The sequence below is a fragment of the Tasmannia lanceolata genome, unplaced genomic scaffold (assembly GCF_043159265.1).
Source record: "Tasmannia lanceolata isolate RefF3 unplaced genomic scaffold, GAP_Taslan_0.1 ptg000012l, whole genome shotgun sequence".
Taxonomy (NCBI): domain Eukaryota; kingdom Viridiplantae; phylum Streptophyta; class Magnoliopsida; order Canellales; family Winteraceae; genus Tasmannia; species Tasmannia lanceolata.
The window spans coordinates 34,760,419-34,775,982 of record NW_027518689.1 but is presented as its reverse complement, the minus strand read 5'-3'; the positions used below and the strand labels follow the sequence as shown (position 1 = coordinate 34,775,982).

The window sequence follows — 15,564 nt, the reverse complement described above, 5'->3', positions numbered from 1 at the left end:
ATTTCATATAAATTTTACGTATTAATGGAAAATTTTCATTTTTTTTCAAATAAATTATGGATATTTAAAGTAAAACACTTTTTTTTTTTTTTTTTTTAAATCCAAATTTCTCTTAAAAAGGCATACTATTTTGTCAAAAATATACAACCATTAACCCAATCTAGTAAGACTTAAACCCTACAACTTGACTCATCGAAATCCGATGACAAAATCTGATTAAAACTAGAATTCAAGATAAAGCAGATCAGAAGTAAATAGACAAGGCAAAAAGTGAACCGTACCGGTGGTCCACCTTGCCCGCCCGTAAATTACCTTCCAATTGATTGATTGGACCGGATGGATCAGAGTCTTAGAAGAAGACGTGCATCACATTAGGAGAGGACCCATATTCTAATTGATACAATCAGAGCAAATATTATTCAATACTTACTGAGAGCACTATCAACCAAGATGCACATTTAAGAAAAATCAAGAGTCGTGACAATGGATTTGTGTCGATATTCAAGTGCCGACAACCCTAAATTGACATCTAGACTTTTTTGACCGGCCGACCATTGTGCCCATCTAAGGGTGGCAATAAAGGGAGATCAAAGGTCAAATGACAACATTCAAGTACAATCGATCATGGGTTGAAAAAATCAGGGAAAAATAGAGTTTCATCAAGGGAGAATTGGCAAGTTATTGAGGCATCTACATACTAAATTGGCATGAACCAAATGCGTATTTGAATGTGGCTTTAGAATTTATTTTAGAGATGGGTCAGGATCTACAAAACCAATCTTGAGCTACCATGATCTGAAGTAAAAAATGGAGGACCCTATGAAGTCCCTATATTTATTCCAAAAGCCAACATCTACACCCTCCACTCTTTATAAATCATCAACTTAAAATTTTCCTATAGTATAAGAAAGCCAAGATTTATCTTTAGCTTTGTCTAATGTGGCTTGCTTTGGCTTGAAGCAAGATAATGAGAAGCTAGCCTCAAGTGAAATTTGGCTTAAATTGAGTAGCTTTGGCTTGACTAGCTCTAATGTTTAGATCATTCAAGACTAAACGCTTTCATGTTTTAACAAATGGTCACTCCAAGGTTAACTTAAAATAGAAAAATCTAGATACTTACTCACCCACTTTATGACTACTGATTTTGCCCCAAAGTTCCCCAAAAATCCTATAAATAGAGGCATCATCTTCACCTGAAAAATACTAAAACTTTTTCTAGGAAATTTTTTATAAAAATTTCAAGAGTTTAGACCATTGATTACTCAAACTCAAATCCAAATTAACCTCTAGTGCTCCCAATTAAGAAAACCCTAATCATACTTCGAGTTAATCTAGGAATCTCTATTATACTAATAAGAAACCTCTCATCCAATTTAATTAGTTTAGCTTAATACCTAAATCACAATGCCCATTTGGGTTCTTAGACAGATTTAACTTGGCCTAAACCTTATGACTCATACTCACATTAGGTATAGAGATTCCAACTCCTAAAATGTGTCTAAAAGCCCTCGTTGAAGTAACGCAAGCTCCATCAAGCTGACCACATCAATAAAGAAATGACGAAACTCTTAAAAACTTTTTTTTTTCCTTTCTTCCCACTGCTATATTCATTACACTAAGCTACTCCATGGGGGACCTGATTTCTTATTGAGGGAACTTTTTTAAAAAAAATTTCTTACCTTCCCCAAGTATAGCAAAGCTCTGCATAGGTTCTACCAAAAATTTTTACACTTCCTTATAGCGAAGAACTCTATCAAAATCTTTCCAAATATAGAATCTCTTGACTACCGAAGCCTTTATTTACTGCTTTCTTCCATTTGCTTTATGTCCTTATCATTTACGTTTTTTTAGATAGGATTTACTTTTTGACACTTAAATTCTATTATTTACATTTCTGAAAATTTCTGTTTTTTTTTAAATATCAATTACTCATGAGTGTTGCACCCATCAGGAGTCAGGATCAATTTTTGAAATTTACTGCAAGTCATCTTATAATAAATGCATGTAGAGGATATTTCAATCCTTAGCATTTCATCAGAATAAGAAATTATAATTTGATGATACAAAAGATAGCAACATACACATCTAAAAACATCAAAATCCACTCACATCATAAGCTTCTAACCCTCCAATTTGTGGTATTGAATACATGGCTACAAATGGGTTCATTATTTTTTCAGCATGGCTACAAATTAGAGTTAAAGAAATTTTATATACAGGGCGTATCTGTACCAGGTTCTAATAGATACATGGTTTGGATCATTCTACAAATGTGTCCCACTTGTACTTTTGCCTCCTCATATTACCCATGAAAAGATATGTGTAAGTGCAACCATATATAGAAGAAGGGATTTGCTAGCATCCATTGCAGAAGGCAATTCACAGATGGTCTGTTGCATCTGACAGCAGCGATTTTGTCTTCATACACAAGGTGGCTGCTGTCAGATGCAACAGACCATCTGCGAATTGTCTTCATTCGAGTTGTTACGTTCCTAAGTTGGGGCTTCCCTAGACATGGGACTAGGTAGGACCTAGTCTAGTATGAGACAAGATTAAGGGCTTAACCTAACGTCTTCCATATCTCTAGAGATTTTGGCGTACTGGCTAGGTACCTAACATTTGGTATCAAAGCAACTTCCACATCATGTGTTCGATTAAAAAAAGTGGTGACTTATGGAGAGGAGTACATGGAATGGGCTACTTGATGAAAAAAAACCAGAGTGAAAGTTGCCATAGAGTGTCACCGCGGTGTGACCTGTGGAAAAGGCTACCTAAAATGGCCAAAGTGAAAGCACTGTTTAGTATGATCTAGTGGAAGAACAATTGACAACCATTGCAAACAAGGATGTGGGAATAAGAAGGAATATAGCAAATCAATCCTCATGAATGGATAAACTTTGTGTTCTTGACTTTTTGGTGTTCAATCATTCACAAGGATGGTCTGGAACTTTGGCAAACTGTGTTCCTAACTTGTTCAGTCTTCAATCCTTCTCATAGATGGTCTGGAACTTTAACCGACCGTTAACCAACCCAAATGGAAACTGTATGAACGTGTGCCGACCAGATTGGGCTGGAAAGGTATGCGGACTTTTGAGGAAAAGACTTCATCATCCTACACTCTAGACTGGAAGATCAGATCCAGTGTGGCAAATTGGGCTCGGCAAAAGAGCCCCTTTTGGGACTATTCTATTGATTGCATCTTGAGGAATTGGAAGATGATCATAATGGGTTCTATTCAAAAGAAAAAGGCAGTTAGCTAATTGGATATTCAAGCTCAACGTCGATGTTGGTTGTTCGAAGGGGTTTTTAGAGATAGTAAATTGGATATTCAAGCTCAACGTCGATGTTGGTTGTTCGAAGGGGTTTTTAGAGATAGTAATGGTGTCATCATCTACATCTTTTCTGGGCCGATTGGAATAACGGACTCTACCGAAGCGGAGGTTCGTGCTCTTCACTTTGGCATGAGCTTATTTAGGGATCAAATGGAAGGCAAGCTGGTGGTAGAAGGGGATTCTTCAAATGTCGTATCTTGGGTTCAATGCGATAATTTTATGTATCACAATCTTGAGGTCACAAGTTCAAATCCCAGCTTATTTACCTAAAAAAATGCGTTTCATTTTGCAATTCAAAAAAATAATCACATCTTGGGTTCAAGGCATCAGCATTGGTCTACGGAGAAAAGCTAAGTTTTTGGATGGGATTAGTTCTATCATCAACGGTAATCTTCTTTCTTTTGTTCATGTTCCTAGGAGTGCCAATGATCTACCCGGATTCATCTTTCAAAACTATATTTATATGACAGGTGGGTCTTTTTATCAGAAAACTACGTCCTTGAGCCCAAGGTTTTAACTTTTTAACGATAGTACCCCAATGACTTCGGCGTGACTAATGACTAACTCAGCAATAGCTTACCAAGGCGATGATCAATAGCTATAGCTGGTCCGAGAGGATGATCAGCCACACTGGGACTGAGACACGGCACACACACCTTTAGATGCATACGGTTCAAAAAATCAAAATTGCTGATCCGGCTAAATCCGGAGCATTGAGGGTCTCATTGTACTCCGAGTCCACTCTCCCCATTGATGTGAATCTGTAATCTCATTTTTCTCTGAATATAGTCATCTATTTCAAAAACAAGTATGAACTTGTACCGACCCATTTCTAATGGGTGCAGAACTGCTGCATTTCTAATACGATTTGGTGGTTAGGGTTGAACTATAAGACCGGAAAGGGGAAGAAAGATTGCAGCATTCTCATGGATAGAATCAAACAAATGTTCGTCCAATGCAGACTTGAAGATTTTTTTTTAATTAAAATGGACTTAACCACCTGCAGCCTAGCGAAAATTAAATTTCGATGAAGCGTTCAGGATTTCAAAGAAAATGGCAGCAAGAAGAAGTTACATTGGGTTCTTGACAATGCATAAAGTGGCCATATTTTTGTTCAATGATTTCAATCCGATGCTTTCTCTGAAGCTATGGAGCTTCTTTTTGGCCTGCAAGCTGCAATCCTGTGCAATATCAGTAAGCTCTGTATCAAGGAGGATTACACAGTTTTAAATATATACAAGCCATTTCATACAAGTGTCTAAATGTTTAAGGAACTTTTGAGTTCAACCAGTAAAATATTTCAACCACATAATCACAATATTCCAACCATATATGCAGTCATGGTGTCTATAAATCTTAAGAGACCCAAAAAAAGAATTTCAAGCTACAGTTAAGTTTCTAGGTAACAGTAGGTGAAATTCTAAATTTGGGTTTCAAAACCAAGTCTAGTTTTTACCAGCTAAGCTCCTCTTTCAGTACATGCTCCCAATCAGAAGAAGGGCTATCAGACTCGACACTTGGAACTTGATTCCCAAGCCAGTCAGCGATATGAGACTGCATCATCGACTCATCTTCGATGCCTACATGGAATTCCCTGGTCATTTCCAGTTGCTCTGAAACATCTGAGCCCAAGCCAATTTCATGAGTAGAGTTTGCACCAATATGACGCAAGTTAGATCTAACTCCCAGATTGTCATCTTCCATTACATCTCTAATGAATGGCCACGGCCTTGTTCCCTCCCCAAAACCCAGATCGAAAACGTTTATCGGCTCGTTCTTCGTCCCAACGTCAAGTTTTGTCTCCAAACATGGGATGGATTTTGTCTCATGCATTCCCACATTGATTCCAACATCCACCGAGTCCGGCACTTGTTGCTCCACTTTATTTGTGGAACTTAGACTGTCGATCCGACTTTTTAGAACCCTAAATCTGGCCATAACTGAAGCCTCAACATCTTCTGTTTGATACTTCACGCCTGACTGAGTAACATCATCACCTGGGGCTGGAATATTCTCAGTTGATCTCTCTTCAGCCTCGGGCGCTGACATTTCATCTGTAATGGTCCCACCAATGTCCTTCACATCAAACTTCTCCACATTTATAGACTTCCCAGCTGCATCTGATAAAGTGTGGCAATCTGTAGCCACACCAATTGAGTTACTAAATGTTAGGTAAAATCCAAAGAGAGCAAAAACATACACCAAACAGTTCACCTTGTGGCTGATTCTGCTTGCATTTCTCCATCTCAAACTTCATCCGGACAAGTTGGAGTTCATACTTCATGGAACATAGTGCAGCTTCTGAATCAATCCATAAATTCTTATATAATAGAGTTTGAGGCTGGTTCTCTCCCTCATCACGCATGTTTTCCGTCAGAACCTTCTTTACAGCCTGTGGGTTAAGAGTTGCTTTAAATTTTCAGAAAGAATAATGAACCAGGCATCGTAGGTTATATGGAAAGAGGCCAAAGTTGTACCTGTGTAATCCCATTATCTTTCTCAAGATCCATATCGCCACTTTCCAAAGCAAAATTATGGGACTGACTTTCTTTTGCACGAGACCTACCGGAATGCATCTTTTCCTCCTGGACATTGACTCAACTCATAAGAGAATGTGACACTTGAATTTTCAAAAGATTCAGATGAAACAATGCAGTTCAGAACCTTCACCATTTCAAGATGGAATCTTGATACCAAGTTAAATCAGGAAAATGTCCAACCATTACAACATCCAAACAAAAAACTTATGAGGACAAACCGAGAAAATACAGTACTGAGAAAAATTTCCTCGATGGGGATGGCCTGCATATATTGTAATCAAGAACACAATCAACTGATTCAAAAGGTCAAAAGGTACCCTACAAAAACATGCTATAGACCTAATACTGCCATCAACATCAGAATTGCAAGGCATAATCAGGACAATATGGCAAATGTTTTGAAAATCAGAATCAATAGTAAATTGTAAATAGGGGTCGAATGGTATCAGATCGTAGATCGTAAGATTCATTGAGATATATATATATAATTTTCAAAATAAAAATAAAAATACATATATATATATATATATATATATATATATATATATATATATATAAGGAAACTGTTGGTGAGCTTAAGCTCACCAAACTTATGGTGAGCTAGCTTGCCCAATCACATAGGTCCCACATTTTGGGGAGTGATCCAAACCATTCATTTGCAAGGCCTTATCATAGATAGGGGGTGTACCAAAAATCAGCTCCATAGGATCATCCTAACCCCTCCATTTGTGGAGGACAAAAATGGGGCAGATTTGTGTCTGTCCATTTTTGTCCTCCACAAATGGAGGGGTTAGGATGATCCTATGGAGCTGATTTTTGGTACACCCGCCATCTATGTAAGAGACTTTCAAATGAATGGTTTGGATCATCCTAACGAAGTGGGCCCCCATGTGATTGGGCAAGCTAGCTCACCATAAGTTTGGTGAGCTAGCTTGCCCAATCACATGGGGGCCCACTTTGTATATATATATATATATATATATATATATATATGAGAAAAATGATTGTGCGGTCGACCGCACCAAGAAAATATATATATATATATATATATATATATATATATATATATATATATATATATATATATGAGAAAAATGATTGTGCGGTCGACCGCACCAAGCTTAGGTGTGGTCGAGGGCCCCAAACTCATGCGGGCCCATTTTGTTAGGATGACCCAAAGCATTCATTTGAAAGGCCCTTACATAGATGGGGTATGTACAAAAAATCAACTCCTTAGGATCATCCTAACCCATCCATTTGTGGAGGTCAAAATGGACAGACACTGTTTGCCACAAATCTGCCCATTTTTGCGCTCCATTTTTGGAGGGGTTTGGATGATCCAATGGACCTGATTTTTTGTACACACCCTATCTATGATGGGGCCTTGCAAATGAATGGTTTTGATCAGCACAAAAAATGTGGGACCTATGTGTTTGGGCCCTCGACCGCACCTAAGCTTATTCCTCTATATATATATATATATATATATATATATATAGAGAGAGAGAGAGAGAGAGAGGAAAGTGAAGCTACACCGCCGGCTTAAAATACAATGGGCCCACATTGTTTTGGTGATCCAAAGAATTCATTTGATTGGCCCTCACATAGATAGGGTGTCCACCAAAAATCAGCTCCATAGGATCATCCCAACCCTACGATTTGTGGAGGCAAAAATGAACGTGTAAAAACCTTCACAAATTTGTCCATTTTTGCCTCCACAATTTGAAGGGTTGGGATGATCCTATGGAGCTGATTTTTGGTGGACACCCTATCTATGTGAGGGCCCATCAAATGAATGGTTTGGATCACCAAAACAATGTGGGCCCATTGTATTTTAAGCCGGCGGTGTAGCTTCACTTTCCTCATATATATATATATATATAGAGAGAGAGAGAGAGAGAGAGAACATTTCCTACACACTTGTGTAGGTAAACACTACCTTAAAATACAGTGGGGGCCCACATTGTTTGGGTGATCCAAACAATTCATTTGAATGGTCCTCACATAGATAGGGTGTCCACAAAAAATCAAATCCATAGGATCATCCCAACCCTACGATTTGTGGAGGTAAAATGGACGTGTATAAACCTTCACAAATTAGTCCATTTTTTGCCTCCATAGTTTGAATGGTTAGGATGATCCTATGGATCTGATTTTTTGTGGACACCCTATCTATGTGAGGACCATTCAAATGAATTGTTTGGATCACCCAAACAATGTGGGCCCCCACTGTATTTTAAGGTAGTGTGTAGGTAACTTACCTACACAAGTGTGTAGGAAATGTTCTCTCATATATATATATGTATATGAGGAAACTGAAGCTACACCGCCGGTGTAGCTAACTTAGCTACACCGCCGGCTTAAAATACAATGGGCCCACATTGTTTTGGTGATCCAAAGAATTCATTTGATTGGCCCTCACATAGATAGGGTGTCCACCAAAAATCAGCTCCATAGGATCATCCCAACCCTACGATTTGTGGAGGCAAAAATGAACGTGTAAAAACCTTCACAAATTTGTCCATTTTTGCCTCCACAATTTGAAGGGTTGGGATGATCCTATGGAGCTGATTTTTGGTGCCGGTGTAGCTAACTTAGCTACACCGCCGGCTTAAAATACAATGGGCCCACATTGTTTTGGTGATCCAAACCATTCATTTGATTGGCCCTCACATAGATAGGGTGTCCACCAAAAATCAGCTCCATAGGATCATCCCAACCCTTCAAACTGTGGAGGCAAAAATGGACAAATTTGTGAAGGTTTTTACACATTCATTTTTGCCTCCACAAATCGTAGGGTTGGGATGATCCTATGGAGCTGATTTTTGGTGGACACCCTATCTATGTGAGGGCCAATCAAATGAATTCTTTGGATCACCAAAACAATGTGGGCCCATTGTATTTTAAGCCGGCGGTGTAGCTAAGTTAGCTACACCGGCGGTGTAGCTTCACTTTCCTCATATATATATATATATATATATATATATATATGAGAAAACGGTTTCTACACAAGTGTAGATAAGTTATCTACACACTAGCTTAAAATACAGTGGGGGCCCACATTGTTTGGGTGATCCAAAGAATTCATTTGATTGGCCCTCACATAGATAGGGTGTCCACAAAAAATCAGCTCCAAAGGATCATCCCAACCCTACGATTTGTGGAGGTAAAATGGACGTGTCTAAACCTTCACAAATCTGTCCATTTTTTTCCTCCACAGTTCGAAGGGTTAGGATGATCCTATGGAGCTGATTTTTTGTGGACACCCTATCTATGTGAGGGCCAATCAAATGAATGGTTTGGATCACCCAAACAATATGCCCTCCACTGTATTTTAAGCTAGTGTGTAGATAACTTATCTACACTTGTGTGTAGAAACTCTCTCTCTCTCTCTCTCTCTCTCTCTCTCTCTATATATATATATATATATATATATATATATATATATATATCTCAACTCAACAAAGCCTTTGTACCAAACTAGTTGGGGTCGGCTAAATGAATCCTTTAGAAAAATTTCATGAAGAAGGTGAAAGGAATCTACCCGACTCTAATCGTGGCTCTGGTTGGGTTCTTCTACGTGGATCATTTTCTTGCATTCTAATCTATCCAAGGTCAAGTTCTATGTTATGTTCCTAGCTATCAAGTCTTTCCTCATTGTTTCTACCCAAGTTGTTTTCGGTCTGCCCCTACCTCTTTTTACTCCATCAATTTGGCACGAGTCACTTCTTCTCACCGGAGCATCAAAAATATAAAAAAATCATAACAAATCATAAAATAGTCAATTATTAATTTTTTTTATCCAAATCTATTAATTTAAATAGAAACTACTATGATTAGTTATTCAATATCATAGTACAAATTGTTTGCTAACAAACTTGTTACATGCTAATCATCTATTTCACATCCAAACCAATGCACAATAAAAGATACAAGATCATATCAATTTTCAAACTCTCTTTTTTTGAACTGGGCAATTTTCAAATTCTCAAACATCAAATGGCAAATATCAATTATAAAGAATTGGTTAGTCATCAATGTTGTCCTCATTATAGTCATCTCCCACCTCGATTTAAGTAATGCCCTCAAGCATATGCATTGTGCTTGACTGGTTCAAACTAGTTTGATTCGTTCGAACTCCTCCTCTGTCTTCTTTCTTCTCATGATAGGTACTTTCAAGGTTTCTTCTAATACAAAAGGGAGAGGGGAACGAAAGACCTTTTTTCTTTTGTACAAAACTTAGGATAAATTGCATGAATCGTATGAATCATATAATTTACGATCGAATTGTAAGATGCAATAGAAAATCACAAGATTTATATAAAGTAAGATTCAATCATGGGATTCAAATCGAAATCCATACGATTTAATTTGAATCGTAAATCGTAAGATTTTCAAAACAATGGATACGCCAACATTTCATACAAAAAAGCAACTCAATTCATTCTCAATAAAAGTAAAAGTTTCGCCTAAAAATTTCTTAATATATCACAAGATGTTGAGAATATCCAAACATTCACTTTGAAAAAGTCAAGCATATCATTGGTGTTTACCTGAATAAAATGTTGATTTGCATATTATCAGAAATAGTACATAGTACACCTATAGTTTCAGGAAATAAAAAATGTATAAGGAATCCTAATGGATACCAAAATCATTCTTATCACTGTTTCGCATGTTTCCATTTGCTTAAAGAGCTTCATGGCTGGAATTTTAATGCAGGGTTTATGTAACTCGTCAATAAAGTTAAGTCATGCCCTGAAATTTAACTACTTCTGTCTTGTTTCAAATTAGAAAGCACAAATTTCCTTGCTATAGGTTGTCTCAATTCAATTTAAGGAGGCCAGCGGCAACTTGAAGAGCCCCAAGGAAATAAACCATCAGAATATAGGATGTGTTAAGAGCAAGGATTTAAATTTCGGTTTCGGTTTTGGACATAGCCGAAACTGAAAATTCGCCCAAAATTCGGTAAAAAAAAAGCAAATTTCTTAAATATACCGATATTTTTGCCGAATTACCGAAATTTCAGATTTTGGTGATTTAGGGTTCAGTCCCAACCGATATCCGAAATTTTGGTATTTCGACCGAAATTTAAAACCATGGTTAAAAGGTAAAGCGTCATACCTTGTGCGAATCAGTTGACTTCCTAAAAGAGTAAGAACTTCCATATGCAGGTAAAGATTCAGGCATTGCTCTCATTAACCCGTCCTTTTTGGCAACACATGCATCAAGATTACCAATTGCAAGCTGAAGAATCTCATAGTCCTCTTCTTTCAATGCATTTACATTACTATAATTACCGCAAGGGAGCAATTCTGAAAGATTATGAATCATCTTAACCAAGATGGGTGCATTTATCTTTGGAAGTGAACAGTCACTTGAAATATCCGACGCTCCATTAAGTTCAGCAACCTCATTGGAAACACTACCATTGGAAACAGTACCAGGATCTGCAATTGTAGTAGAACTAACAATAATTTCTTCCTGGATTAAAGGCATTGTGTCAGAAGTTTTGAATTCAAAACTATTTTTAGGATTGTCGGAAAGCATATAATCGTTTTTTGGTTCTTGAATTCCTACAGAGCACTGAGTCACATTCTCGTTGCCAACACTCAAACAGTCTGCTCCTGTTTTATCAGCCTCTGTAAATTTTTGTTGACTCAAATCATTCCACCCTTCTAATTGCTTTATTGGAGGCAAATGAGACACGGGTTCCTCAAATCCAAATGGAGAATGCCGAGAAGCTGGGGCTCCTTTCCAACAGGGTGAATCCACAGCTGGGTTATATTGATCAAATGTCTCAGAAGAACTCTGCACAGAATCACCTTGTCCAGCAGTACCAGTAGCAAAAGTGAAAGCATTAGGAATGCTCAAGGTGGTGATTTTAAGTTTGGACTTTTCTGTTGGAGAGTGATCTCCGCTGACTGGTCTGTGGTTTAAGGAATTATCTTTTTTTGTCAGTGAGGAATCCACAAAAGTATGATCATTTCTTTTCATGCCATTACCAATTCTGATAGTATTAGCATAACCTTCTTTGCCTTGGACATTCATTGTAGCCTCCTTAACATTTGCAGAAGCAATACTAGAATCCACAGGTTGATAACCACAGTCAACATCTTTTGTCATTGGCCCCAACGAGAAACCAGCGCCACTGGCTGGTGAGTCAAAGTTTTGTGCCAAGGAAGAATATGATGGATACAGAACAGTGGGATCAGTCGTACATGAATCAAGCATCTTAAAGTATCTATCATATGAAGTAGTATTTAGATTGAAGGGATTCCAGGGTTTCCCGAGGGATGCTGTATCTGGTATCGGACAGCGGGGGATTTCTGGGAGTATTGGACTTGGAGCAAAAAGTGATGTTCCCGACATGTCAAAAGAAGGGATGCTGCCATTCTCCTCAGAAATGGGTGACCATTTAGCATCTCCACATCCTGAACCAATGCCTTTGGATCCAATGTGTCCTTTTCTTGCCAAGGATTCAACACATTTTCCACGCCAAACACTTGAAGTTTCATCAGACGGCATAAAACTTCCAGCAGTAGGACCTCCTGCACAGTAACAAAATGAAAGCAGCGGAATATGATGAATTTATGTCACATGGCATACGATATATGCAAAGTCAGGCCTACCTTATGTGTGATATGATGGGAAAAAGTTACATTATCTTATTTTATCCTAAGCTAGAATATAAGCACCACATATAATGCCAAAATAAATCAGGAACTTAACAAGTCTACGCAAAACTCACCTGAGTCGACTCAGGTCGGTCAAGACCAGTGCAATAGAAAGTACTAGGGAAAGCTAAGGAACCTCTGAGTGCAATTGTATTTAGAACTTCATTGCTAATGAAAAAAAAAACTATGTGAGACTTTTTATTAATATGCGAGTACTTTCAAAACTCACTCAAACCCTAGGAAATAGATTGAATTGGGCATGAGTGGTTGAGATAAAAGGTGCTATAAATGTTGGGGAGAAAAATATACTAAAGCACAATGAAAATAAAAGTTCAATAACTACACGAAATCAATACAAGGCCTTCAAAAAAAATCTGCTAAATGTGCTCATATGTTCCTATACTTTAGCCCCAGACACTCAGAGATTCAGTTATCGACTGACTAATACTACCTTAACATCTGATCTGACTCATCTTACATCTCTGTTAAAATAGGCCATCGCCCATAATACTAGAAATACATGCTTCAAGAAGTGAATTTTGAACGTTTTGGGGGTAAATACTTGACACTCAACTTTAGTTTTGAAGACGCAGATTTTTGTGACAGTTTTGAAAGTTTGTGTTATTAATTCCAAAAACTAATTCATGCATTTTATCCAAATAAGGACAAAAATTCATTAGGTGTTGTGGTCTGTTAGGTTGACTAGAACTTGAAGCTTAGATATGATTTAAAGGACATCACAAAATATACTTTTTTGGCAGGACAAATAGCATGGCAGAGGTCCATTGAAGGAACCATTAACTGGAATGACTCCATAATCCATATCTAATCTATGCATTAAGGATGCTCTTAATCATAGTTGCCAGTGTGGGAAGCGAAGGCTCTCGAGAAGCGTGAAGTGATGGGGAAGCGTGAAAGGAAACGACGGGGAAGTGTGAAGGGAAGCATGAAATAAATGAAAAATGACAATTTAAAATAAGTAAATTCCAGTTTCCAACCAACATAAGCAATTTGAATCCAAGAAGGTAAGTGGCTGGAAAATAGGAGCAGAAAGAGTGGGAAGAGGAGAGAATTGAGAGGGCACAAGTGAGGAGATGATGCTAAGTGACAGAAAACCAAGGAAAAGAAAACCTCTATTCAAAATATAGTTTTTCTTTTCCCAATTTTCCAGCCACTTCGCATCATCTCCTCAATCGTGCCCTCTCAATTCTCCCATCTTCCCACTCTTTCTACCCCTTTCTCATCACATGGCAAACTTAAATTCCCTGAAAAGATTTCCATGGCTGCAAACATGGCTTTAGATATTTTGAGCAAGAATCAAACAAGAGATCACAAAGAATCAAATAAGAAAAAACAGAGCAAATTGGGGAAATGTGCTTCCCACGTAATTTCCAAATTGGGGAAACGCACATCCCAAATAGGGGAAACATGCTTCCCAAATTGGGGAAACACTTCCCCAAATTTTGGGAAGCACAACGTTTCTTGCTTCCGAGCACTTCCTCAGAAGCACACTTCCCACCTTCCGAGGGCGTTTCCAGTAATAATGGAGATTTAAAGGCTGGAACTTAATAGAAATACTATTGATGAAACATCATCTATTAATATCCAGATTAACTTGAACGATAACAAGCTCATCTGGTGCCCTCCAATAATGGGTCTTTCTCCATAAGACGGCGTGGAACCTGATTAGAGATTTTGCAGAGCTAAATGATTGGGTTAAGACTATATGGAACTTCATCCCTACCAAAATAGGCACCATCATGTGGAGGTTGATGCATAAAGCTATTCTGGTAGATGCCAGTATCCAAAATAAATACATAGCCTTTGCATCTAAGTGCAATTGTTGTGATGAAAGCAGCATTGAAGATAAAGCAAGTTGGCAAGTGAATTATAGAGGTACTTTTCTAATGCCCTTACATTCCTTTTATTCATCTTCAATCTTTAGAAGGTAGGCTCTTACAATGGTTCAGAATTTCCAAGAACACTAAGGCTGCATTCTGCAATTATTCTCTTGATTCTCATTCTGGAACTAAGAATTGGAATGCATTACTTTAGTGCTCCTGGCAATAAAATCGCATTCACAAACTCACATCCAAGAATAATTTTTTTTTGCTTTTTTAGCATAATGTCGTTTGGCTGTGACAGAAAAAATATATTTTGGCTTTTTAAGTTTTAGAATACATGTAGATCAGGCCAATCAAATGCCTTATCTTAAACATGATGGTCAAGCATATCAATTGGTGGTTTTTGACAGTTTTTGGGAAAGGTAATTAAAAAAGAGATTAAAACTTGTAGCGCCAACATGAGTTTCTGGGTAAGGCAATCATTTGACAACTGTTTAAAAAAAGAGGTTAAAACTTGTGGTGCCAATATCAGTAGGCTAGTGGTTGGATATTTTGTTTAGGGTTTTTAAGTGGCCGCATGCCTTCCACAGTTTTCCCTTTCTCTCATCTCTTATGCCATTTACAAACCCCCTCTGAATCTGCAAAAGCAAAGTAGCAGGGAAGGAGGTTTTACAATATTGTACATGGATTGTATTTCAATTGGCGATCTTCAGTGGAAGTTTCTGTCGGAACAACATCTGTTTCAAGTTGGTCTCTTTACCGCTTCCCAGTTTCTTCTTTTTTCGGCCTCCAATGAGGTATGATTAGATTAAAACTGGGGAGGGGGAGTTGTTTTTTGTTCTCTTTCCCATTTCTTCCCTCTCTCTTTTTGCACCTCTCACTTTCTTGTGGGTCGTTCGGGTCACCACTTTTGGCGATCCGGGTTGAAAATGACCCACGTTAGGGGCCGGTGACCCCAGATCGCGGGTCGGAGGGTGGGAGGGCGATCCCGGTAGCATTGAACCCAAACCCATCAAGGATGACTTGATCCAAGACCAACTCTAGCGGAAAACGAATACAAGGATATGATATGGAGATGACTTGATCCAAGACCAACTTCAGTGGAAAAAGAATACAAGGGCCATGAGACATTTATTTTCCATATGATAAGATATGGAAAAAAGAAAAAGGA

The 15,564-nt window shown here is 38.0% G+C and overlaps 1 protein-coding gene across 1 annotated transcript in view; it reads right to left on the bottom strand.

Annotated features, from left to right (window-relative positions):
- Positions 1-4,538: 4,538 nt before the first annotated feature.
- The window catches only part of LOC143887955 (uncharacterized), a 37,722-nt gene continuing 26,696 nt past the window's right edge, over positions 4,539-15,564 (bottom strand). The window contains exons 2-5 of the mRNA XM_077392206.1: positions 10,997-12,423; positions 5,810-5,917; positions 5,547-5,724; positions 4,539-5,470 (exon numbers count right to left, since the gene is read on the bottom strand). Of these exons, the coding sequence (XP_077248321.1) occupies positions 4,785-5,470; positions 5,547-5,724; positions 5,810-5,917; positions 10,997-12,423 (2,399 nt within the window). The 3' untranslated portion in view covers positions 4,539-4,784. The remainder of the gene's footprint in view (positions 5,471-5,546; positions 5,725-5,809; positions 5,918-10,996; positions 12,424-15,564) is intronic.